General features: G+C 36.1%; 1 protein-coding gene across 1 annotated transcript; it reads right to left on the minus strand.

The window, feature by feature from the left end:
- Positions 1–109: 109 nt before the first annotated feature.
- Positions 110–25,613, minus strand: ece1 (endothelin converting enzyme 1). Its single transcript, XM_079844844.1, has 18 exons — positions 24,964–25,613; positions 20,892–21,030; positions 17,337–17,549; positions 16,941–17,065; positions 16,653–16,799; positions 16,476–16,541; positions 16,205–16,393; positions 14,945–15,087; positions 13,736–13,850; positions 9,240–9,350; positions 9,056–9,154; positions 8,564–8,641; positions 8,359–8,462; positions 7,560–7,670; positions 7,347–7,414; positions 4,428–4,618; positions 3,824–3,919; positions 110–939 (listed from the first exon to the last, which is right to left on the minus strand). Exons 1-18 carry the CDS (start codon positions 25,090–25,092, stop codon positions 763–765), a joined length of 2,301 nt encoding a protein of 766 aa, XP_079700970.1. The 5' UTR covers positions 25,093–25,613; the 3' UTR covers positions 110–762.
- Positions 25,614–26,158: the final 545 nt, after the last annotated feature.

Genomic DNA, 26,158 nt, shown 5'->3' on the forward strand with positions numbered 1-26,158 from the left:
TGTTTCCATCAAACACATTTGTGTTTCCATTAATATGTGAGAATGTGGCGACATCTGCTGGTCATGTTTGCAGGGGGATGGAGAAACTAACTATAAACCACAAAACTAATGTTAACAAATGAAGCGTTACCCACTTTTTTATTTATTTTGAGGGTGGAAGGGGCATTTGGAATCTGCAATGAAAATATTATTTTCCCAGCAAGTCTCATATTTGCATAGTTCCAAAGGCACTTTCTTGTATGGCGGTCCAAAAACAAATCCAATAGAACAACATATAGGATGTGATGGAAGAGACTTGTATAAAACTTGTTTACCATGAAGCAAAGTTATTTAACAATATTGCACAATGTGTTGCGGGTAAGAATTGGCAAACATTACAGACAAAGAAAAACACTAACAACGTAATACAGAGAACATAAATATTATTTCCCATTAGAAAAATAAAAGCATTTGCTAAAAAGGCACATATTCAAAGAAAACTTATTTGCAAAAGTGGCAATTCCTTCTCTCGTTACATTTAACCCCCGAACTTCCAGTGTTTTGAATGTTTGTATAAGAAACTCCATTAGACTTCCATGGAGTCATTATTTACACCTACTCCTCATTAAGAGGCAAATAATTACTGGAAAACATGTAGTCCGCTATAAGTCCACCAGCTTTCTGGCAGTCTAGATTAGGCAACCTGAGATGGACGTTTGGTATTTTGAGAGCGATAACAGCGGCCGCTTCACCACCTCGCTCCAGCTCCAGGATCAGTCCCTGTCACCACAGCTCACACTTCTGCTTGGGGTTCATGGGTGAGTCTACCTTGCAGCCAAAGTGCTGCGAGAACTCATGGGAATTGGAGATGGTGCCAATGACCCGGAAACGTGACGGACTGTGGGGGTCAGTGATAACGCCCTCGTGAGAGCTTTCAGGTGTCCGAACAGAGCACCACACCTACAAAAAAGGAAACAAAGGGATTTATTAGACCATAATAGGGCATAACAAGATTATTACATTTTCGAAGAAAATTTGTCATGATGCTACGGTGTTGAGGGTATTTAGTTTTACATTTTTATTCCGGTTTTAATTTTTATTAAAGCTGCAGTCCGTAACTTTTTGCACTCTAGCGGTTAATAAACAGAACTGCATGCGTCTTGCGGAAGAACATTGTAGCCGGAGCTACTTCTCTATGTTTATGTCTATGGCAAGTCACGCAGGGACTGTGCTCTTCCGCAGCAGTTCCCAACAGATCAGTCTGAAATAGTCCCAATATAAACACTTATAAGTGTACCATAATGATTCAGGGTAAGACAAAAACACGTTTTGAAAAATGGATTCATGTTGTACATTCTCATTATATAATTTTTGTAAATCTTGAACACAAAAAAAGTTACGGACAGCAGTTTTAAAATGTTTATTTTCATTTAAGTTTAATTTTCATTATAGTTTTTACTCCAATGTTAGTTATTTTATTTTCTTTATTTTAGGGCTGAAAAGTTAATGTGCTAATTCAAAATGTTATTTAATGTTGTTAAATTTCTCATTGCAGTCTAGTTATTGCTATCTACAGTTGCATTTTTAAAGATTTCAAGTATTATGATATACAATAAATCAAAAACTAAAAGTAAAGGTAACACTTCGCAATAAGTTTACATTTGTTTACACTAGTTAACTACATTAACTAGTTCACATGAACTAACAATGAACAATACTTCTAAAGCATTTATTAATCTTAGTTAATGTTGATTTAAACATTTGCTGATAAAAATTTTTTTTAAATAAAAAGTTGTATCTGTTAACATTATTTAGTGGACCTGAGTTGGCGAACTAACAGTGAACAGTTGTATTTTTATGAACTAACGTTAAAGCTACACTGTGTAACTTTTTTAGTTTATTCTTAGCTAAAAACACTTAGTTCTTTCAAAAATATATGTGCTCATTAATGTATATTTACTTCTTTCAAGTAATAAAGTATTCTCGTAAGTTTATAATACGCCATTGAACATACATATGGGTAAGGGGTTCGAATGCGGGTCGCCATGTTGCCCCTCCATCTTGAAAGTACATTAGCCAAAGAGGGACATACCTGTAAATTCAAGCTTCGCCTTTCGCGTTTTAACACTCGATGGCACAGTGTCGAATGTGGACGAGGTCGAACTGGAAGCCATATTAATCTTGGACTAAATCGGCCACCGTAGGAGTTAAAACGAATTCGGAATTGAGAGGAAGAGAAACTAATATTCACTGGATGGTCACATACATTTTAACCGCTAGATGGGGTAAAATATCACACAGTGTAGCTTTAACAAAGATTAATACTGCAACCAATGTATTGTTAGTCATTGTTAGTTCATTTTAGTTAATGCATTAACTAAGGTTAACTAATGAGACCTTATTTTAAAGTGTTACTGAATTAGATATTTCATAAATAAATTATTTTTTATTTTAGACATTTTTAGATAGTTTGAGTCATGAAAAAGAATTTTAGTTTAATAATAAAAATAAAAAAAAAACAGTTAAAAGTCTAGTTCCTATCATTTTGCATTTCCATGTTTAACACAGGCAGGCTGTATACGTTTGATGTATTATAATATGTAATGTATTAAAATCTATTAAAATGAAATATGCTATGCCTAAAATTGTATTAATATGTAATTATATAAATATGTTAACTTTTTACAGTTAACCAAAATAGTGGTTAAAGGCACACTATGTAAGATTTTTGGATTAAAATATCCAAAAACCATTAGAACAATGTTATATTTGTTGTTGACTTGTGTACTTTATCCCAAATGTTTACAAGAATGTTTAAATCCAGAGAAATAAGCATTTTTAATCAGGACACGGACCTTGTCTGTGCGTCGCCTATGACATCATACCGGTGTTAACCTCGATTTCCGTTTTTATTTTGTAGAAACCATGGAAACACCAAAAACGATTTAAAATGTGTTTTATTAGACAGGTGAGCAACTGTTTGGAGACATTCATAGACAGAAAACAAATCATTGTTATATAGCTCAACACAGATAGTCTTATTGTTTAAATCTTGTTTTCTTGATTAACCGTAAGTACCATGTTTTACCATGCCTAATATTGATCTAGCTTACTGCAGTGTGCAACAAGTGTCTCATAGTAGCCGCCGAGCGAACGCACAGAGTAGCATTATAACATAACTTTCAACACACTCAAATGTATCTAATATGATAAAACACACATACGCATTAGCGAAAGCACTCGTCTGCGGCTTAATAAAAGCTCCAGGTCTGGCGGTAGCATTTTTAGCATAGCTTAGCATATATCATTGAATCTGATTAGACCGTTAGCATCTCGCTCAAAAATGACTAAAGAGTTTTGATATTTTTCCTATTTAAAATTTGACTCTTCTGTAGTTACATCGTGTAAGAAGACAGACGGAAAATGAAACGTTGTGATTTTCTAGGCCGATATGGCTAGGAACTATGGAACATAAGCATATTTTAATAAGCATAATAAGCATAGGGATATTCTAATCTATAGATATTCATGGGGTCCCACCTTTCAAATATGTCTGCAATTTTTATATGAAAATATATAATTTTTTGTGTCCATCAGGTGAATGGTAATAGGTGTTCAAGTAATAGCATAGGCTATGCACACCTCTCCTCAACAATCCACATCAGAGGTACATTTTCAAAACAAAGTGTGAGAAATATTGATTCTTGCCTTAGCAAACCAATCGTTCAAAAACAGAGACAAAACACTTTGAAGTGAAACAGCTGTGGGCAGTAAAACAACTAAAATCTTTAAAACAAGTGTAACATCACAGATAACAGAAAGCAAACATTTTTGGGGCACAAACCTGAGCAAATCCCACAAAGAACAGCTGATGATTGGTCATTCCAAGGGCAGGCAGGGAGGCCTCTTCACCATTCTTCTCGATCCAGTTTACATAAGCCTGCAAAGCAAGTGTGATAACATTAGTCCGCAAATAATTCTGCATGCTACACTGCATGGTGAGATCACAAATAAACAGTGCCCTCATGTCAACGGTTATTTTCCTCTCCATCAGAGAGGTTAACGCAGGGTCTTCTCCGGCCATATGCTTTGCGCATCTGCTCTGTAACCTATGCCTTTTCAGCCAACGGAAAGAATCCGAGCGGCTGGAGGTAGAGCGGCCCATTCCGAGCCACCTGTTGCACTGCGAGGCTTTTCAGTGAGACAGGATCACAACGGCCCCAAAGCTATCAAAGCCCCCAACGAGAGACATATAGAGACTGTAATGACTTTCGTATCAGATTCTCATACGTCATTCGCCGTAGCTGTTGTCGTGTTATGGAACGTAACCATTGGCGTCTCATCTCTTTATAACTCTCTAATGAACGAAACAAATCTGTTAATTGAATTGAATCGATTTAAATTCTAGTTCCTGCAAAGTCTTGTTCCACAACAGGATCTTCACAAACCTTATAAGCTGCCCTCAGGCCTCCGTTGTCAGCAATATTTTCTCCCAAAGTGTGTTTCCCGTTCAGAGGTTCTTTATTTATACTGTAGTTGCTGTACTGCTCCACCATGCACTGGGTCTGGAGTTTAAAAGCTTCCACTGAAGAATTTTGCCACCACGAACGCAAATTCCCATCCTTATCATACTCTCTTCCTGTAGGACATGTTTAAAACACTGTGTTATAACACACACATATTGATCAAAGGTTACATACACATTGCAGTTCTGCTGATGTTAGCATTTACTAACAAATTGACATTATTATAAATCATACAGGACAATAATATAATGTAATATAATATAATATAAACAATAATAAAATACAAACAATAACATTATTTATTAAAAGTATTATATAGGATATAAATATATTATAATATATAAAAATATTAATATTGACAACATTAAAATTATATTTTATTATATTACATAAACAACAAAATACAAACAATACAATGACTATTTATTAAAAGTATATATTAATATTAATAGCATTAAAATTATATTATATTATATTAATTTTATGAATGAAGACAGGATTGTAACACCAGTGGTAATAAAACAGGTTTTATGTCACAGTTGTGCTCAAAAGTTTACATACCCCTTGCAGTATCTGTGAAAATATTAATTATTTTAACAAAAAAGAGGGATCATTCAAAATGGGTTATTTAAAAAAAAAAATTGGTACTGTCCTGCATAAAATATGTTTTTTTTAAAGTTTTTTTACACATATAAGACAAAAACAGCTGAATTTATAAAAAATGACCCCATTCAAAAGTTTACCTTGATTCTTGATTCTTAATACGGTGTCGTTACCTGGATTTAATATATATATATATATATATATATATATATATATATATATATATATATATATATATATATATATATATATATATATATATATATATATATATATATATATATATATATATATATATATATATATATATATATATATATATATATATATATATATTATATATTATATGCGTGCAGAATTATTAGGCACGTTGATTTTCTGATTAAAACTGAAGACTAACAGTCTTCAGGTACATTTTACCAATTCCATACCACAGTAATCCTAATAACTACTCTTCATTTTGTATTTAATCATTTATAAGTGACATATAATTGTCTAGAATAGGCTAGAAATGAAAACACCTTATATTCAGGTGTGCAGAATTATTAGGCATGTTTTCTTTTACAGATAAAATTAGCCAAAAAAGAGATTTAACTCAGACTGAAAAGTCAAAAAGTATTAAATGCCCATGAGAAGGATGCAATACTAATGCAATACTAGACATTGCAGTTAAGACATGACCATTGGACAGTGAAATTCTCATTGGGTCAGCAGGGTCAGACAAAAACAGGTGGCAAAGAAAAGACAAGTTAACTGCAAAAGAATTAAGAATTAAGGTGAAAAATTAAGTATGAAACCATCAGGAACCCTTTAGTCTCCAGCGTCACCATTTTCCAGAACTGCAACCTACCTGGAGTCTCCAGAAGTGCACGGTGTCAGGATCTCAGAGACTTAAGTTAGGTAAAGAATCCTAAAAAATGATAGCCTGGTTTTACCAGACTCTTGAAAATGAAAATTGAGCGGAAGTACGTAGGAGGGCGGAGCCAGGCTAAAAAAATGACCCCCACTAAATAAGAATCACAAGCTGAAGTCTTGTAAAATACATAAAGTGTTGTGAATACAGAAGACTGGTTTTTATAGGCTTTATAGACAGATAGGCTGAGAATGACTCTTGAAGGACCAGCACCACATCCTCTAGTACCACTGTTTGAAGAATTCATCTTCCAGAATCTGGCAGTACGTTTTGGGAGTTCATTTTTAGTCCAAGTCTGTTTTGCAGAGATGGACTAAAAATGAACTCCCAAAACTTAACTTACAAACAGTGGTACAAGAGGATGTGGTGCTGGTCCTTCAAGAGTCACTCTCAACCTATCTGTTGTGTGTCTTTTCTTCGCCATCTGTTTTTGTCTGACCCTGCTGATCCCACGAGCATTTCACTGTCCAATGGTCATGTCTTAACTGCAATTTCTAGTATTGCATTAGTATTGTATCCTTCTCATGGGCATTTAATAATTTTTGACTTTTCAGTCTGAGTTAAATCTCTTTTTTGGCTCAATTTATCTGTAAAGGAAAACATTCCTATAATTTACACACCTGAATACGTAATGTGTTTTTCATTTCAAGCATTCATGAACAATTATATATCACTTATAAATGATTAAATACAAAATTAATAGTAGTTATTATGATTAATGTGGTTTGGAATTGGTAAAAAGTGCCTGGAAAAAAATATGATCAGAAAATCAACGTGCCTAATAATTCTGCACACAGTGTATACAGTATATATATACCAATATAATAACTAATATCAAAGCATGGATGCATATTCAACAGGGTCACCACATGCACAAGTTTAACAGTCTCTTATTCTGAACCTTGACCTTAGAAGCACTTTGCCACCACAACTTTTTGTATTTTTTAACATTTTTAGAATTGATAACATACAAAATCAAAAGACAAACATTGTTTTTACATTACTTGTATTATTCATTACTAATAATACTTGCTAGACTGAGATCCTAAAAACTGAATGATAGAGAGAAATGATTTGATAGTCTAATATTCATTTAATAATTGAATTAATAATTGAATACTCATTTAATGATGTGTGAGATGTATTCACTATTACCAAAGCAAACACACAGGTATATAGTTACTCCTGTGGTTTTGTAACTCTGCAATAATGAATCAGTTGCACACTCGACTCTTTACAGCAATTGCCTGAATCTTACATACTGGAGACCTAACCATCTGAAATAATAATATAGAGTAATATTTTAGAGAGAATAATTCTGTTACCTTGATCGTCAAAGGCATGGGTGAGCTCATGCCCCATAACCACTCCTATACCACCGAAATTCATTGCTCTAGAAAACAACAGATACACAATAGGATGAGGTAAGTGATATAGCAAACGACTACAAGACTGGGCAACTGCAAACTGCCTCTTTCTAAAAACCCAAGAAAGAAGTTAAATAAGCAGGTAAGGTTTTGTTACTGGGAGACTCTTACTTAGGCCAAGCATGGTTATAAAAGGGAGATTGCAGAATGCCTGCTGGAAGTACCATCTCATTCTTTGTGGGGTTGTAGTAGGCATTAACTGTTGGTGGAGTCATACTCCATCTGTACACCGAGATAAAAGCAAGAAAGAAAAACACAATGACTTGATCGTTCACTGGCATACACATAAACGGACATTGGGGTAGTTTTAATACAAAAAATGAAAATTCTGCATTATTTACTTACCCTCATGGTGTTCCAAACCTGTATGCATTTTGAAAAATCGCAGTGTTTTTTTCATATAATGAAAGTCAATGGGGTCCAATGTCGTTTTGTGTTCTTTTGTATTCCACAGAAGAAAAAAAGTCAACAAGGGTTTGGAAAGACATGAGAGGGAGTAAATGAAAGTGTTGTTATTGTTAACTAAACCTAAAACTAAATTCAAAAACGATATAAAAAAAAGTTGGTTTCCGTTAATTGAAATTAAATATAAATATTAGATTAATTATTTAAACTTTAAAAATCGCTAATTTGTCCTTGGCAACTAAGTGAAATAAATCATTTTAAGTTGAAGTACTAAAATGACTATAACCAAAATAAATGAAAGTTAAATAGAAATATTGAAAAATATATATTTAAAAAAATTACAGAAGCACATAAAAATGAAATATAAAAATAAAAGCTAATTCAAAACATTAATACATACTATAATAGTATATAAATAATATTAAAATAACACTGGTAAATGACATAGTTTTACTATGATGTGTGTCAGAGCATCATCTTGTGTGCGTGTTGGACTGATACTCACTGATCTCTGTTGGGGGTTTTTCTCAACTGGTCGGCCGTCACTCGTGCAGAGAAGTTGTAATAATTCATGACGTTTTGAAAGTAAAGCTCTGAAACAACATCAAACTGATATACAGTTTGAGAGGCTGAGATTTCAGTTCAGGCACGCAACTACATTAAAAACATTTTCCATGCACCAAACACAAACAAACAAAATGTATACATACGTCATTAAACACCTTGTCCAGTTCGTTGGGGTTCATAATAAATTTTGGATAACCAACCATGTTGTATATTGCATCTGCCTAGACAAGGAAAAGGGAATAAAGATTATGAGTGGCATTATAAGAGTGCAGTTTAGACTTCAACACTAGGTGGCATTACAGAACATCAACAAGCATAAAAACTAGTATGTAGTTTTGTTGCAATATGATGCATAGTTCCCAATATTGAACCAAGTCTCTCTGATATTCTGTAAGCTAAAGTACTTTCAACATTTCAAGTAATGGGATTTTTTTTTGGTCTATGGGCCAATTTTATTGTCCACAAGGCAAAACAGCTAATGAAAATTATAAACATACACCAATTGAAAAAAGACTATAGCTCATGTGAAATGTGAAAAGTCTGAAATATTAGATGGGTGTTGATTTAAGCAAGATCCATCCCTGCGGACAAAAGCGGTGGAAAACATCATGTGGGATTGTGCTGTCGGTTCTCACCTTTTCTTTTGCTGCTTTTTTTGTCTCAGGATCCATCCAGCCGACAGTCTTCAGGCTGTCTTCAAAGGCCCATTTGATCTCGGACACCATATCTTCAACCTGACAAACACATCAGGCGAGAATATAGTTTATAGGCCTGGAGGAAAAGACAGGGATGGCATGCAAAACATCACAAGATCCTTACAAAAGCTTTGCTGTCTTCGGAAAAAGTAGCTTTGACAAAGAGCGCCCCGAGAGCAAAGCCCAGAGCGCTGTCCGTGTCGCTGACGCAAAGTTTCCAGCGTGGCGTGCAGCTCTGGAAAACACAAAGGTGCTATATTAACAACTAGCATCCTCGTTTGCACCTTAATCTTCTCAATGTGACATCTCACAAACAATCTACAGTACATCCAGACTTGAACTTCTGCAGCTACACAAAGTCTAGTTTCCACGTGCACAACATGGGATTTAGCGTTTAAGGGAAATTACCACAAATAATTTGTTCAAGACATTTTAGACCAACAAATGTATATGTAACAACACTCAGATTTTTTTTTTTATTGTACCTTTAGGGGTACAACAGCTTGTAACTGGGGCAGTCTTCTTAAAAGGACATCAACTTTTTTTACCCTTAAAAGGAGCAATACATACCTTGAAGGGATAGTTCACCCAAAAATAAAAATTATCCCATAATTTACTCACCCTCAAGCCATCCTAGGTGTATATGACATTCTTCTTTCAGACGAATACAATCATATTTTATATTAAAGTTATATTAAGTTATATTAAAAAATATCCTGGCTAATCCAAGCTTTATAATGGCAGCCCAAAATTTAAAGCCCAAAAAAGTGCATCCATCCATTATAAAAGTAATCCACGCGGCTCCGGGGGGTTAATAAAGGCCTTCTGAAGTGAATCAATGGGGTTTGTGTAAGAAAAAATATTCATATTTAAAACTGTATGAAGTAAAATATCTAGCTTTCGGCGAACCGCCTTCCGTATTCAACTTAAGAAAAAAAGTGTAGCGCCTCTCGTAATTCAAAAAGCTCACGCTACGTCCAACATCATCGTCGCGCTAGTTACGCTTTTTCCGTAGGTTGAATACGGAAGGCAGTCCCCTGGAAGCTATATATTTTACTTTATAAAGTTTTAAATATGGATATTTTTCTTACATAAACCCATCGATTCGCTTATTAATCCCCCGGAGCCATGTGGATTACTTGTATAATGGATGGATGCACTTTTTTGGGTTTTAAATTTTGGGCTGCCATTCACTGCCATTATAACGCTTGGAAAAGCCAGGACGTTTTTTAATACAATTCCGATTGTATTCGAAAAATGAATGTCGTATACACCTAGGATGACTTGAGGGTGAGTAAATCCTGGGGTATCCCTTTAAGGTACTGCTATGAACATAGTAACCTAGAATACTGTATAACACTTGATGGACGCTCTGTCAAGTCCTCGTCGTCATTTAGGAACCTGGGTGTACTCTTTGATACCAATCTTTCATTTGAAAGCCACTTTTCTAGCATCTGTAAAACTGCATTCTTCCATCTTAAAAATATATCTAAATTACAGCACATGCTTTCAGTGCAAAATGCTGAACAGTTAGTTCATGCATTCATGACCTCAAGACTACATTATTGTAATGCTCTAGTCTACTGGGTGGTTGCCCTGCTCGCTTAATAAATAAACTGAAGCTGGTCCAAAACGCAGCAGCTAGAGTTCTTACTAGAACCAGGAAGTATGACCAAATTAGCCCAGTTGTGTCAACACTGCACTGGCTCCCAATTAAACATCAGGTATACATTTTACCCAGTACTTGAATGAGCTCTTAACATATTATACTCCATCACGTCTACTGCGGTCTCAACATTCTGGCCAGTTGATAATACCTAGAATATCAAAATCAACTGCTGGCGGTCGATCCTTTTCCTATTTATCACCTAAACTCTGGAACAGTCTTCCTAGCATTGTTCGGGAAGCATACACACTCTGTAAATTTAAATCTAGACTAAAAACACATCTCTTTACTATGGCATACACATAGAACATGATCAATTTCTATTATTTAAATCAGTTAATTGATTGTTAGGCTGCATTAACTAGGTCTGCCGGAACCGGGAACACTTTCCATAACACCTGATGTTACATTATAAAAAGAATGGTGTCTATGCTATTGTTAGTCTCTCTGTTTATCCCGAGGTTTACTGTAGTCTGCCGGATCCAGATCAGATAGCAGACCTGCGCCTAGACATGACCACGACGCAGTCCACTTCTGCTGAAGTGTCAGCAGAGACTGTGTCAACTAGACACTTCCTGTGAAGGCCTTCTTCCCTTGCCTTCCCCTTTGTACAGACATATGCACACATACGTAGTCAAATGCGCTTGCTTATAGGCTAAACACGTACATGTTTTTGCAGATTCGCCTTGTTTGGGGTTTTCCCGGGGATGATGATGGTATAGTTTCAAAACCTATTTCATTGCGTTCTCCGGCCACCAAGTGCTGTTGCCATGCGGATGGGCGTCCGGAACGCATTGGGGGTTTTCTATTTTAGTTGAGGATGGTGTTGTTTAAGTGGCACCAAATTAAATAACTAATCAGTTTTTACAACAGAAATGTGTTGTATCACTGTAAAGCTGCTTTGAAGCAATCTGTGTTGTAAAAAAGCCCTATATAAATGTAGGTGACTTGACTTGACTATGAACATTCAAGGGGTAAAAAAGGTACAAACATGTCCTTTTAAGGGTACTGCCCCAGTGACAAGATGTTGTACCCCTAAAAGTAAAAATTGTACACATTTTCTTCTGACAGTGAAGGTAAACAGAAGGGGTTTTTTCCACTTCATCAGTGAAACAAGACGTTATTGTTCTCTTGAAAATTCCTTGTATATGATGCAGAAACAGGACATGTCTTGTCACATTTTCAACTTCCCATGTCTTGTTTAGAAACGGAGACTCTAGAGATAACACTCACAATAAAAGACTATGAGGGTAAAATGGAGTTTTAGTTTTTAAAGGAAATGAGACGTTAAGTGACCATTTCTATGGAATGATTTTCAGGATTCTTGAATGAATATAAAGTTCAATAGAACATCATTTAAAAGAACAAAATGCAATAAAATATGCAATGAAAGTGACTGGTGACCAGGGGTTGTCAATTTACATTCGTTCTCAGCGGATGCGAAGATTATCAGTGAATAATGGCTTATTTTTGGTATCTTAAGCTGTCATGTGACTTCAAAAGTCTTGGAATCCAGCACAGACATTATATGGATTCCTTTAACAATACGTTTATTGAAATATTGCCCTTGTATGACAATGACAGAAAACAGAGTCAACATTTATGTTCCTCAGAAGAATGTCCTATAGGTTTGGAATGACATGAGGTTGAGTAAATGATGACAAGAAGTTTCCTTTTTCACTTTAAATCCTATTATAAACGCTATACTGACTCTAAAATACTGAGTTGTGCTTAAGGTGACCGTCCTTATGGACGTCCTTATTACCCTCTCTTTATCTCTTATCATAACCCATCACACATACACACATCGCCCAAGGCTCAGTCTTTCATTTGTTATTTCAGCCTGACCCCAGCGGAAAGTGAGGTCAGGGCAACAGGATCTCCTCCTGATAAGAGTCTGAATAACCAGGCTCCCCGCAGAACAACACACCGCCTCTCCATACACACCAACTCTGATACCAGTTACACTAAGATAAGACGGAGAGCAGAAGAGAGAGGACGAGGCCAAACTGATGCAAAACGTTTTTATGCTCACTATTTATTTGATCAAAGCACAGTAAAAACTGTAATTCTGAGAAATATTATTGCAATTTAAAATAAATGTTTTTTTTATTTTAATATATTTTAAATGTAATTTATTCCTGTTATGGCAAAGCTGAATTTCCAGCATCATTACTCCAGTCTTCAGTGTCACATGATCCGTCAGAAATATTTCTGATATCCTAAACATTTCTATTTATCGTCAATTTTGAAAACAAAAATGTTTGCTTTTTTTTGTGATACATTCTATTTTTTGATGAATAGAAAGAACAGCATTTATTTGAAATATTTTTTTTTTTTTGTAAAAATGTTAAAGTCTTTCTTTACATGTCACTTTCGACCAATATGAGCCGTCCTTGCTGAATAAAAGTATCAATTTAGATGACAACCAATGCCATTTGGATTCGGTCAAATATGAGATAGATGACAGATGTTATTTTTGTAACTGAACATCAGAAGGAATATGGCAGAGGGTACAATTATCAAAGAAAAATGGCAAAAATGTAGGTCTGTTCCTCAAATTTGACTTCAGAAAGCTATCAAAAAAGTTCAGAAGACTTAAAAAGGTCATATGGGGCTTATTTTATGATACTTTTATGGTGCATTTTCTAACTGGGCAGTATAATTATGCATAAACATGTCCAGAAGTTCAAATGGTTTTAGAGTGACATGAGGCAGAGTAAATGATGACAGAATTTGGGATGAACTATGCAAAACTTGCAATAAAATGAATAATGTCCTTTAAATCTCAACTATAGGAAAATGAAATAATGCATGATAGATAGGGAAACAGAAAAAGAGAGGTAAATGTGAAAAACATGACTTTGTTATTTGATATTTGATGGATCATTGACTCTTTCAGTGACAGCAGTGCCTTGGGCTGACAGATGGCAGCTTTGATCTTCGTTTCTCACCTTCTTGGTGCCGTACATGACTTCAAGGAAGCGCTGCTCCGCATCTTGGAACTTCTGGTCTAAGATGGACACCATTTTCCGCACCACTTTCATGATCATGTAGTTATTCAAGACACTGGGGGAGACACATTAGCTTTGATTTTAGACAATTTCACAAAGGAGAATGTAATTTTTCTACAGATCTGTTACAGATCTATTACCCCTTTTCCGGTAACACGGTTCTGGTGCGGAGAAATGCTGCCGCCGTCTAGTTGAGCAATCGAATAACATTGCACTATATTGCACTGTATATCTAAATATCGAGAGCAATATAGTGCAATGCTATTCGATTGCTAAACTACACGGCGGCAGTATTTCTTCGCACCGAGCTCATGCGTGCGCGAGAAAGACCATGGGCCCTATTTTAACGATCTGAGCGCATGGAAAAAACAGTCGCCGTATCAGGGGCGTGGTCCAAAAGGGTTGTACCTAGTCTCTTAATGAGTCATAGGTGTGTTTTGGGCGTAACGTGCAATAAATTAATCAGAGTCTCATCTCCCAGTCCCTTTAAAAGCCATTTGTGCTTGCACCAAGGTGGAATTTGCGAGCGGAAAGACTGAACGCTTCTCCAGAGAGGAATCAAATTTAAAAATGTGTGTGTGCTACTACACGTCCCTGTGTGTACGCAGAGTGTACGTGCATTATGCACCCTCCTATAGACACATATTACTAACGCGCCCTTTAAATAACACAAAAAATACTCTGCTATTGACTTTAGACCAGACTTTTGTTGGTCAATGGCGCAGTCGTTTTCAGTTGCCTCAAAATAGCAAGACACCAAATGTTCCTGAACACACCTCGTTTTCAGACCAGCACGCCCAGGGGTGAACAGATGGGCGCAAGTGCATTTGCTATTTAAACAACGTGGTGCTGGGCGTGAAAATGATAACTGCATCGGGCTGACACTAGCAAAAAACACGTGGGTGTGTCTGGCATCACATTGCGCCGGGTGTATGATAGGGTCTCCAGTGTGCGAGAGAGCGAGTGATCAACGGTTTCAGTTTCAATTTATCTCTGAAAAGGACAGATGAGACTACCGGCAGTTTATGCGAGCTGGCCGAGAACAGGCTCTGGCTCCAAAACGCGAACCATTCTGTTGGAAAAGGGGTAAGGGTCTCACCCAAAAACACACACAGCCTAGCTGGCTAATTCTGGCTAATGTTGGTTTACCTCTTGTTGGTGTTGCTGATGAGCTCAGAGACTTTCTGGAGGTATTCTTTAGCATATACAACCACAGGTTCAGAGTCATTTAGGGCAACAGGGGCGAACACTGCAGAGAGGAAAGGAATCCAGTCTACTGCCGGAGCCAACGTCTACAGCACAGACACAAACGCATGATGACTGATATCCCAGCTCACATGCAACAACATAATTTGAAGAATTGAAAGAATGCTTTATATGTCTCCAGCAAAGGAAATGTAACTAAATGTTCTGAAATTGTTACTCTCATTGAAGATGATATTTAAATAAGTGGTTCTCAACCGGTTTTGTTTCAGGACCCATATTTTAATCTGGACGTCGTAACCATAACAACTTCTCAACCATATGAGACATTACTAACAAGACATATAGGCCTACTATTGTTCAAAGGTTTTGAGTCAGTATGATTTAAAAAATAAATAAATTAATACTTTATTCAGTAAGGATGTTATAAATTGATCAAAAATTGCAGTAAGGACTAAATAAATAGAAAGGCTACTGAATTCTATTTATCAAAGAATCCTAAAAAAAATTATTTCATGGTTTGCAGCACAAATGTTTATTAAGCAGCAAATCAGCATATTAGAATGATTTCTGAAGGATCATGGGAGTGATGGCTGCCGAAAATTCAGCTTTTTAAATTACACTTAAAATATATACAAATTAAAAACATTTATTTTAAATTGCAATATTCAACAATATTACTGTTTTTACTGTATTCTGATCACATAAATGGTTTGTTCAAAAACATTTTAGATTTTTACCTACCCTACACTTTTTTAATTAAAATTGTAATAGTATTTCACAATATTACTGTTGCAGTATTTTGATCAAATAAATGCAGCCTGATGAGCATGAGAGACTACTTTCAAAAACATGAAAAAAATCTTATTGACCACAAACTTTTGAACGGTAGTAGAGGCTGAACAGAAAAACTGACAATAATGTATATTATTGTCTGTACAATAATATGTATATAAAACATGTATATAATCTGTACAAAACAATTTGTAGTCTGTACAAATGTTTATCCATTGTCAAGCAACCTGCCCATGTTAGTATGTGTTTGCAACAGCAAAATTATGGGAAACATTTTGTCCTTCATTACTATACATTTAAATATTAGCCTCTCCATTTATGACCAGAACAGATCCTTTTTGTGTCATGACCCACCAGTAAAGAACCATAGATTTCAATAAAACAGTAGTACAATAACCATGCAGTACTCACAGCTAAGTCTTTGGCTTGCATTTTATTGTAAATTTTCATCTCGTCACGTCGATTTTCCTGAGGGACCGTGATGTTTGCCAGGACCGTTTCAAAGTCTATGATCTCCTGCATCATTTTTTGAGAGGTCTCCTCTGATCCGCCCAAAAGAATCCCAAGCTCCACCAAGAAGTTCAAGTATGCTTTTAAATACTGGAAGGAATAACAACACAAGCTGTAGACCACAGCAAAACACTACCAACGTTCATAAACAACATAATGTCTCTTTGTTTACCTTTTCATTGGCTGTCTTATTGAGATAGTATTCCCTAGAGGGAAGTCCCAATCCTGACTGATCCACCTGTGGAAAAAGGGGAATCAACAAGCTAAGCAGTGACATGCATCACTATAATATATTCTGAGTTTCCCCTACACATTTAAAAATAAAAAACATAACCGTAAGTGTTCCCACCTGGATGATGTTGCTGTTGGAGCTTTTTGAGTCTGTGCTGACAAAAACAGTGAAAAAGGGGGAGGTTCGGAAGTTGGCGGACACAGTCCGTAAAACCTCCTGGAAGTTATCCTTCTCCCACGGGCCTTTCAAGCCCCAACCTCCTGTCTGGAAAAACAATGTTCAGTTATTAAGAATTATATCCCAGAATAGGAGAAAAAAATGGTTTTCATTAAGGCTGACAACAGATCTTTTGAGTTTCATATTGTTAAATAAGGTGACTAGGTTTGTTCATGTATCTGAGGTCACCTGATTGATGAGATCCTGGAGTGGTTTTGCCCCAAGCTCTTCAATTTTGCTCTCGTTCATACAAGCTTGGTAATACCACTGGGCTTTTTGCTCGGCTTTGCTCAGGCTCTTTGTGCTGGTATTCTCTGAATTCAACAAATGAAGAAAAATTCAACGACAACAACCCTTAAAGCAAAGTGAAATGAAGCCTATAAGTTGGTAGGAGCCTTTCAGGATCGAACTTCATTACTGCTTTTTTTATACAGCAGGGTCCAAAAGTCCCCACTGAAAATCCGGGATTCAAAAATCTAATTAAGAACATAAGAGGACGTGTTGACGTCGGAAAAAAGGTAAGTCGATTAATATATCAGGCCATACTTTGTGATGATGATGATCACCCTGGACTGCGTTTCTTACCTAATAAGTTCTTCATGACGGCCATGTTGTGTTCCCACAGGTTGCTGAAAGGACCCCAGCGGGACTTGCCCTCAGGCAACGGGTTTTTCCTCATCCAGCCCCCGCATGCAAAGTTGTAGAAATCCTGGCAGGGGTCCACTGACCGATCGAGGGCCCCCATGACCGTACTTGCCACACTAACACAAGGCTCTGACAGACACATTCCCGGAGGAGCTGTTAAAAACGATACAAGTATGTAAATATACTGCTGTATCCATTACAATATATGCCTTATATCACGTATATGTGCCAAACAGAAAAGAAAGCCATGCCGATGTCTCTTTCACTCAGCATATCTTACACTAGGGTTATCATAAATGAAGTGCAGTTTAAAACTAAAATATATATCCCCACTCCAATTACTCATCTTCATATCAAGAAAAGGTAAATCAACATGGCTTTGATTATAGCTTGGGATTTTGGGGCGCTACACTTTCGGTGCAGTACCTCATACAGCATTCAAGCTGCACATCATAAATATGCTTTGAATGTTTTTTTTTGAGGAAGATCCCAGGACATGAACCCATCTGGAACTATTCACTTATCAGGGGCTAATGCCAAAATGTGGTTTCTGAGAAACAAACTGTATTTATTCAGAATCCTGATTAATTGGCCACACGGTGAGTCTCTAGCAGTGACCCTTTATAAAATATTAAATCTAACTGTCAAAAAAACAAAACAAAAATAAGACATTGACAAAGAATCAATTAATTAGCACACCAGGGGGGTATTTATGTGACACCCCTGGCTATGTTTAAGAGTAAGTAAGCGGATAACCTCAACTTTCGGTTCCAAAAACGGAGGTAACTTTTAGCCATAGCAACTCACTCTCTGAACATAACCTGCTCCAGAGGGGGTTTCGGTTATATAATATCCTCCTGGGACCCACGAATAGACTTTTGTCCACTATAGTGGACATTATATTTTAGTGAATTTCTCTGACATCATACGTGTCACAGTTTTAAGTCTGGATGTCCTGTAAAGAGCACATTCAGGGTTTTGCGGAGATACCAAATGTTTGGAGGTTTCATCAGGACAACAACTTCTTCTTGGTCTTTAAAAACAGCTGACATTAATGTTTAGCACTCTTATGGAAATATGATAATATTTGTAATTATAATTTAAATCCGATTAATTTTCAAATTGTTTGTTATAAATCAACATCTCAGGAAAATGTTATGGGGTTTCTAATCTCAACGAATCAAGGCGAAATCCCGCACACTATCAGTACTTGCAAAAAATATGAAAACTTTTTATATATTTTTTGCAAGTTCTGATAGTGTGCGGGATTTCCCTTGATTCGTTGAGATTTTTGGATTTGGTTGTCCTTTGTCCCACGCACCTATCCATTACCTACAGGTGTGCGATGGTAATTGTGCATTAATGGGGTTTCTAATCAAAATATGACTTCCTGTTACAAAACAGGGCATTGATTTCATACATGTCCACTGTAGTGGACCCCAGGACTTAAATCATGTTTATCAGGCATTTTGGAGACAACATCGATATTCCTATGAAATATTAGATATTATTATGAAAATGTTGCCAATTATTACTCCCATTATTACACTTCTTTTTTTCATTACATGTTGCACCAAGAACACATCAATATGCAAATTAGATGCAGTGTATAGATACATTGATTTGAATGGGAAAACCCAAGTATGGCCATTTTCCCCACATATTTCATAAAGTAAAATGGTATATCAATGCATTTCGTTATATCTTTCTTAACATAGTTCAGAATCCTCTTTTAACAAAGTTGGTTTAAAAAAAATCCTGAAACCTAAAAATTGATTGGTGAATTAAAAATAAATCCCATTGTTTTTGCCTATACATGCAATTTCATGTCATTTTATTTTTTAAACAACCTGGTGTCAACTACAGAGGACATATCATAACATATGAATAAAATATAATTTTTCAAAAATGTTTTTTTTCCCCCATTTGTTTCTTATGCTCTAAACAATGTAATGACATGCAAAAATGCTAAATTCTAAATACTAAACATTTTTTCTGGGTCCCAGGAGGATATACAATATTATATATTAATTCTAAAGAATTAGACTAAAAAATTAGAACAAGGTTCGAGTTAATCAAGGTAAATGTGACGGTAGGTTAACCTTGCTTTCTGGAACACCCCCCAGGTTGATAGGCAATCTGTTATGGCAAATATTTTTTGTCTGTATTGCAACCACCAACAGTCACACTTTTAGTCACACTTCTTTGAAAAGGTATTTTGCTTCTTTTTTTTTTTTCCTCGAATATGTTAAGACGACTTAATGTGTAAGCATGCAATTCTTTGTTTTCACTTTGGCTTTGAGGCTGGGCACAAGTCCACTGAATGAGGTTATGCAAGTATTAAGTTTAATATTGAAAATAATTGAAGGTAAAGGGCACTGATTTTATTTGGTTTGTGGAGAACAGCTACAACAAATTAATTGTAAGCTCTTCTAAGAATAAAATTTGGCCCAAAACAAATGATGTATCCCTAGCTCCTAATCTGGAGAGATAAGGCCAAGAAACTATAGGCCTGACAGAGGCTGATAGAGGTAAACAGTCTGGCAAAAATCATTGTTCTTTTATACAGCGATTTGTCATGGTTGGGCAACAGTGGATGGCTGAATAGCAGGAAGTGGCATTCAGTTCACTTGAAAAAATAATAACTTTGAGCTGCAATAATTGTGAGTAAATGCTTCTGATAAGAGGTCCAGGGGGGTATTCCAGAAAACAGACGCTAAGAAAAAGCGCGTCATTCTACTTCCACCTTCTTCTTTTGTTTAATGGCGATTTACATAACCTACTTAGTGCACACCACCACCTATCTGGTGGTTGTGCAATCATTTTTTTCAACCTTTTCGTTTAATAGGTCATCTTTATTCACTGAGAATAAGAATTATACTGTTTGTTTGATGCTAATTAATTGAATGCAGATCCATGTGTGAGATGACAATATAATAATAAATATATTTGAATTGAATTAACATGTAAACATTACCTTGTTGTAATAGTGCTTTAGAATTAATATATACTATTGTGTGTGTGTGTGTGTGTGTGTGTGTGTATATATATATATATAACTGTAACTATATAACAAATTTAGTTATATTAATATAACTATATTAATTATATAACACGCATCTGAATGCCTCTTAAGCAAATTAACCCTGGAACATAACCTACTTACATACCCTGAAAGTTACCTCAGTTTTTGGAACCGAAAGTTGAGATTATCCGCTTACTTGCTCTTAAACATACCTGGCACATAACCTGCTTTCTGGAATACCCCCCTGAGCATATAGAGTCTTAGTACATGCAACTGCAGGATTGTATACAAAGATTAAAATAAAATTTTTAAAAATAATATATATATCATAGCATTTATATATAATATGATTATTATATATAATAACATAATTAATATAATAAAAATATAATATTAATATAAACACATTATATATAAATATACATTTATGTAATATTTGTACCATCAATTCAAAGGATCAAGTCACTCACATTCTTTATAGTGCAGACCCAAAGACATGATGCAGATGAACAGGGCCACTGACAGAGCGCACACGATGACCACTAGTTTTCTCTCAACATGTGTTTTCTCCGCCCAGCACCGGAGTCCCAGACCACGCTGCAGCCCCACCTGATAATCACATAAAGTAATCAGAGAATAAGGGTTAAGACTGAAATAACTATCCCTGCAAATCAGCAATGATACATAGATGACGTATATGACACTGAAACCTTTTCCAAAGGAATGATCATTGACAAAGAAGCAATCCTCATGGGTGAGATGATTATTTGTCTTGTTTAATGAAAGTGACACCATGGTACTGGTAAATATTGATATAACATGGTGTAGGTTTCAGGTTATGGTGTAGGTTTCATGTTTTATATAATATTGCATGGGAAAATGAAATATGATCATGTCCAACAAATATTTGGTGGGACCAAATGTCATTGTCTTTCTGCTTCAATTCAAAATACAGATCACATTCACATTCACATCCCAAAAAAAAACTGAGCTTCAAATTTCTGCTTTTAAACCCTCTGGAACGCTGGCCTGCTTCACTTTCATTGTAAGTGTGTTACTGTAACCACAATTATTTTCTGTGGTAATCGACAGCATATCACAGATGCCGTCCACAGAGAATAACTGGTATTGAGCCAGGAACAGCAGGAACCGTTATCATCGGGTTAAGCATTAAAGGGTTAGTTCACCCAAAAATGAAATTTCTTCCATTAATGACTCACCCCAATGTTGTTCCACACCCGTAAGACCTCCGTTCATCCTCTGAACACAGTTTAAGATATTTTAGATTTAGTCCGAGGGCTTTCAGTCCTTTGAATGTAAGTGTATGCACACTTTGCTGTCCACGTCCAGAAAGGTAATGAAAACATCATCAAAGTAGTCCATATGTGACATCGATTGGTTAGTTAGACTCTTTTGAAGCGTCGACAATACATTTTGGTCCAAAAATAACAAAAACTAAGACTTTATTAAGCATTGTCTTCTCTTCCGGCTTTGTTTGAATCCGCGTTCACGACGCCACAGTGACGCTGCTGACGTAAGACACTGTGACGTGTTATCTGGTTATCTTTGGCGATTAGGGCATCCGGGACATGCACACTTACGCACCATTTAAAAAAAATATAGCAATACAAACAATGTAGAACAGCTTGTTTACAGCGTGCATCTCCCTCAGACTACAAACGAAGCTCTGTCGCACCAGATAACACGTCACAGCGTCTTACGTCAGCAGCGTCACTGTGGCGTTGTGAACGCGGATTCAAACAAAGCGAAAGACAATGCTTAATAAAGTCTTAGATTTTGTTATTTTTGGACCAAAATGTATTGTCGACGCTTCAAAAGAGTCTAACTAACCAATCAATGTCACATATGGACTACTTTGATGATGTTTTCATTACCTTTCTGGACGTGGACAGCAAAGTGTGCATACACTTACATTCAAAGGACTGAAAGCCCTCGGACTAAATCTAAAATATCTTGAACTGTGTTCTGAGGATGAACGGAGGTCTTACGGGTGTGGAACAACATTGGGGTGAGTCATTAATGGAAGAAATTTCATTTTTGGGTGAACTAACCCTTTAAATACTAACCCACAAAAAAACAGTGATAAACTTCCTACTTTCTAGGAAAAGGCTTTCTTCTAGGAAAGACTGCCAAGTCTGAACACTGTTCTGCCAAACGCAGTGCTATTCAACCCTAGCCGCTGGAAAGAAATATTCAAAACTAGATCTTTTTCATATCTCAAACGTTAGGCATTAATGAGATTAAATGGGGCCTTTTGCATTGAAATTCTCTTCTTTAGTTTCAGAAGATCTCAACAACTCAAACTGTAATTTGAGATAGCAAAGTTCAAAAAAATTTAATTGCATACATACTATGCAAAAGTATCTAGACCATACTATCCAGTAACCACATATACACTAATAGGTTCTATATGGCACCAAAAATGGTTCTTGGCTCGTAATCATAGGGGAACCTTTTTTAGTGCTATATAGCACCAATTTTGGTGCTTCAGTGGTTCTTCAGCAGTTCTTCACCGGTTCTTTGACTAAGGTGCTATATAGCACCTCTGAAGAACCGCTGAAGAACCACTGAAGCACCAAAAAAAGGTTCCCCTATGATCACGAGCCAAGAACCATTTTTGGTGCCATATAGAACCTTTAGAGTTCCATATTTAGTGTTCAAAAGTTTGGGTTCTATAAGGTTTTTAAAATTTTGAAAGATGTCTCTTATGCTCACCAAAGTTGCACTTATTTATAAACTTATTTGTAAAACATTGTAAAATATCACAATTTACAACAACTATTTTCTATTTTAATATATTTTAAAAATGTATTTATTCCTGTGATGACAAAGCTGAATTTTCAGCATCATTACTACAGACTTCAGTGTCACATGATCCTTTGGTAAATGTCTTTCCTGTCACTTTTGATCAATTTATGCATCCTTTGCAAGTTTTTGAACAGTAGTGCATCTATAACTGTATAAGACAGCTGTCTCTTCTTTTTTTTATTTGATCCTCTGAGAAAAGGTTGGTGAAACATACCTGAGAACTATGAACTTTAAGCTTTAAACTTTTCCTCTGACTGATTCTCTTTTCATTTAGATACTGTACTGATCAAATAAGGCTTGCGGATTTCATAATTGATCAGCTCTTGGCAGAAGAGGTGCCAGAGAAACTAAATAAATGATCTCTGTAATACCAATCAGATTAAGTCCTACTGAGCTCACAGAGTTCAAAAGTCACTTTTAGTGGCCAACTGCCCAGCTGTGCAATTACTCAGCTTAGTTTGGATGCATACCAGGTAGTGTGCATGTGTTGTGTGGCTTCAATGAGCCCTAATGCCAAACTCAGGTCTCTCTCCAAAAGAAAGCAGGGGGAGAAAGTAAAACAAAGAGAGTGAAATGTTTTCAATAAAGGCACCAAGAACATTTAATACCCTCGATGATCCAGAGAAAATGTTTTAGGAACGGTCAAAGGATAATGAAGTTCTGGTTCGAGAAATAAACGACTAGAACATATTTGGACTTCCACTTGTTTGCCTTTCAAAATGAAAAGGGCAAATATTCAGTAATAATATGCTTATAAGGTGCTATTCTAAAACAAACATTAGTGTTGCAAAGAAACTAAAATGGAATCCATTTACATATACACAGCAGATATCAGTCTGTTTTAACATCCCTATAAACCATTATTTGTTATGCAAATCCTTTTTTTTTTTACATGAATAGCTTGTGCTTTTAGCAGCAACAAAAATACTCTAGGTTTAGTCAGGTAATCTAAAAATATGTTGTGTGGGAACATCAAAATCAACAAAACCAGTCAAGTCATATAGTGTATATCATTTAATATGACAGAATCGACCTGACTAAATTAGACAATACAATAAACCGTAATTTTAAGGGTCAGAGGTGGATCAGTTGTTTGGTAACAATGGCACAGTTTACTTATGCAGCGAACTGTATCAGAAATAACATCATAATCACAAACTATAAACTTCACAGGTAATGTGCACTACCATTCAAAAGTTTGAGGTAAGATTTTTTTAAAGAAAAGGGTGCATTACATTTAAAAGACAATACAGACATTTAGAATGTTACAACACAATTTATAATTTCTAAATGTTCATGCACATTGCTTTACTTGTGCTTCAAAACTCATTCAGATCTAACAAATAAAAACTGCAGCATCTCGTGACAGTAAAGCAAAAATTTTGCTAGCATTTGCAGTGACTTTTAACATTTAACATTGACTTTTAACAAGTATAAAAAAAAATTGTGTACTTATTAAAAGTAAACGGAAATGTAAGGCGTATTCACACAACACAAATAGAAGAAACACTTCTGGGGGGAAAGCTTTAACAGTATAAGAAGAAAGTTGTAACAGTGCTAACACAGCGGATGTTTGAAATGAAAAGCATGAGGAAGTAACTTGGTAAAGAAGTTTGGTGAAAAATCAAGCAAACTGGTCACTAGTTCAGTGGATTGGCTCATGTTTCAATACACATAGGTCAAGAAAAATAAGTTGTAAAAAATAGTTCTCACCTGTATGGTAGGGGTGTTGTAGATCCCATCGGAGCCGGTGTCCAACAGCTCCTCTTCATCCAGCGTGGCCCGTTTGTAAGAAGACATCTGAAAGGTCAAATGAAGAAAAGATTCCCTCAGTGATTCCATAACTAAACCAAATCTCCTCTTCTGTGAGCGTTTCAGCAGTTTTTGGGAATCCTAGGAATGCTTATTCTTGTGAGTTCCATCAGGAGAAGATTGTGAAGCTAGTCGTCCCCAATGACTAGAGGAGGCTCTCTGGGCTCAGCGTGTCAGAATGCTGGCTGATCTGTTTGTGAATGGGGTTTCCTCTTCCACCCCCTGCTTTCACCTCCTCCCAAGCCAAATTTCCAACCCCCCAATGTCAGCTACACCTAGGAAATAAGCTCCAAAGCATGGTCAGCTCGGTCTTCACAACAAACATGTGTTGGGAGATTTCAAAGCTCTCTTCTCAGCTTTCCTCAGTGCAGCCCTCCTAGTAAGGAATCCTAAACAAGGGATTCCTGGGAAGCTTGAACTCCTTCCAGTCTGCGACAATACTAGCGTCACCATAAAGGCAGGAACTTGTGAAAAACAGGAAGGAGAGAGGACTTGGTGAACATACGTGAGGGTGTGTGTGTGTATATGCATGTAAGAGAGAGAATGTGTGCATTCCACAATGGGCTTTCATTTAGAACTGGGAGGGAACTGTTAGAGGTGAGTTTCCGCCCTCTTTGATTCCTACCAATAGGGATTTCCATGGCAGAGGGCGGGGCTTATACAAGGCCACGCCCGTTGTATGTTCTTCGGCAGCCTAGATTAGAATAGTCACCTTATATGACAGTCAGATATTGCTGTCCCAGTCTGAACTCTTAATACACATACACACACATTTACACGTGCATTTTTAAATTAAATTCCATGTATGCTTTATGATAAAAATGTTAACATTACTAAGAGAATATTCAAATTAAATATTAATTCAATATTAAATATTTATTAAATTATTTCATTTTAAATGTGCACTTAGTCATGTTTTTGCTCTTTTTCTTCACTCCAGGGACTTTGCCTTGTTGTATTTATTGTCTCTTATTATTATGTTAATTAATGGGCATAACATTTTATTCATTTCTGTCTGTGTGTGTCCCTCTCTCTCTCTCTCCCTGTCTGTGTGTGCGCATGTGTTTTTACAGTCTTGCAGGTTTAGACTTTAACC

This window comes from Gobio gobio (assembly GCF_949357685.1).
Source record: "Gobio gobio genome assembly, chromosome: 19".
Classification (NCBI taxonomy): domain Eukaryota; kingdom Metazoa; phylum Chordata; class Actinopteri; order Cypriniformes; family Gobionidae; genus Gobio; species Gobio gobio.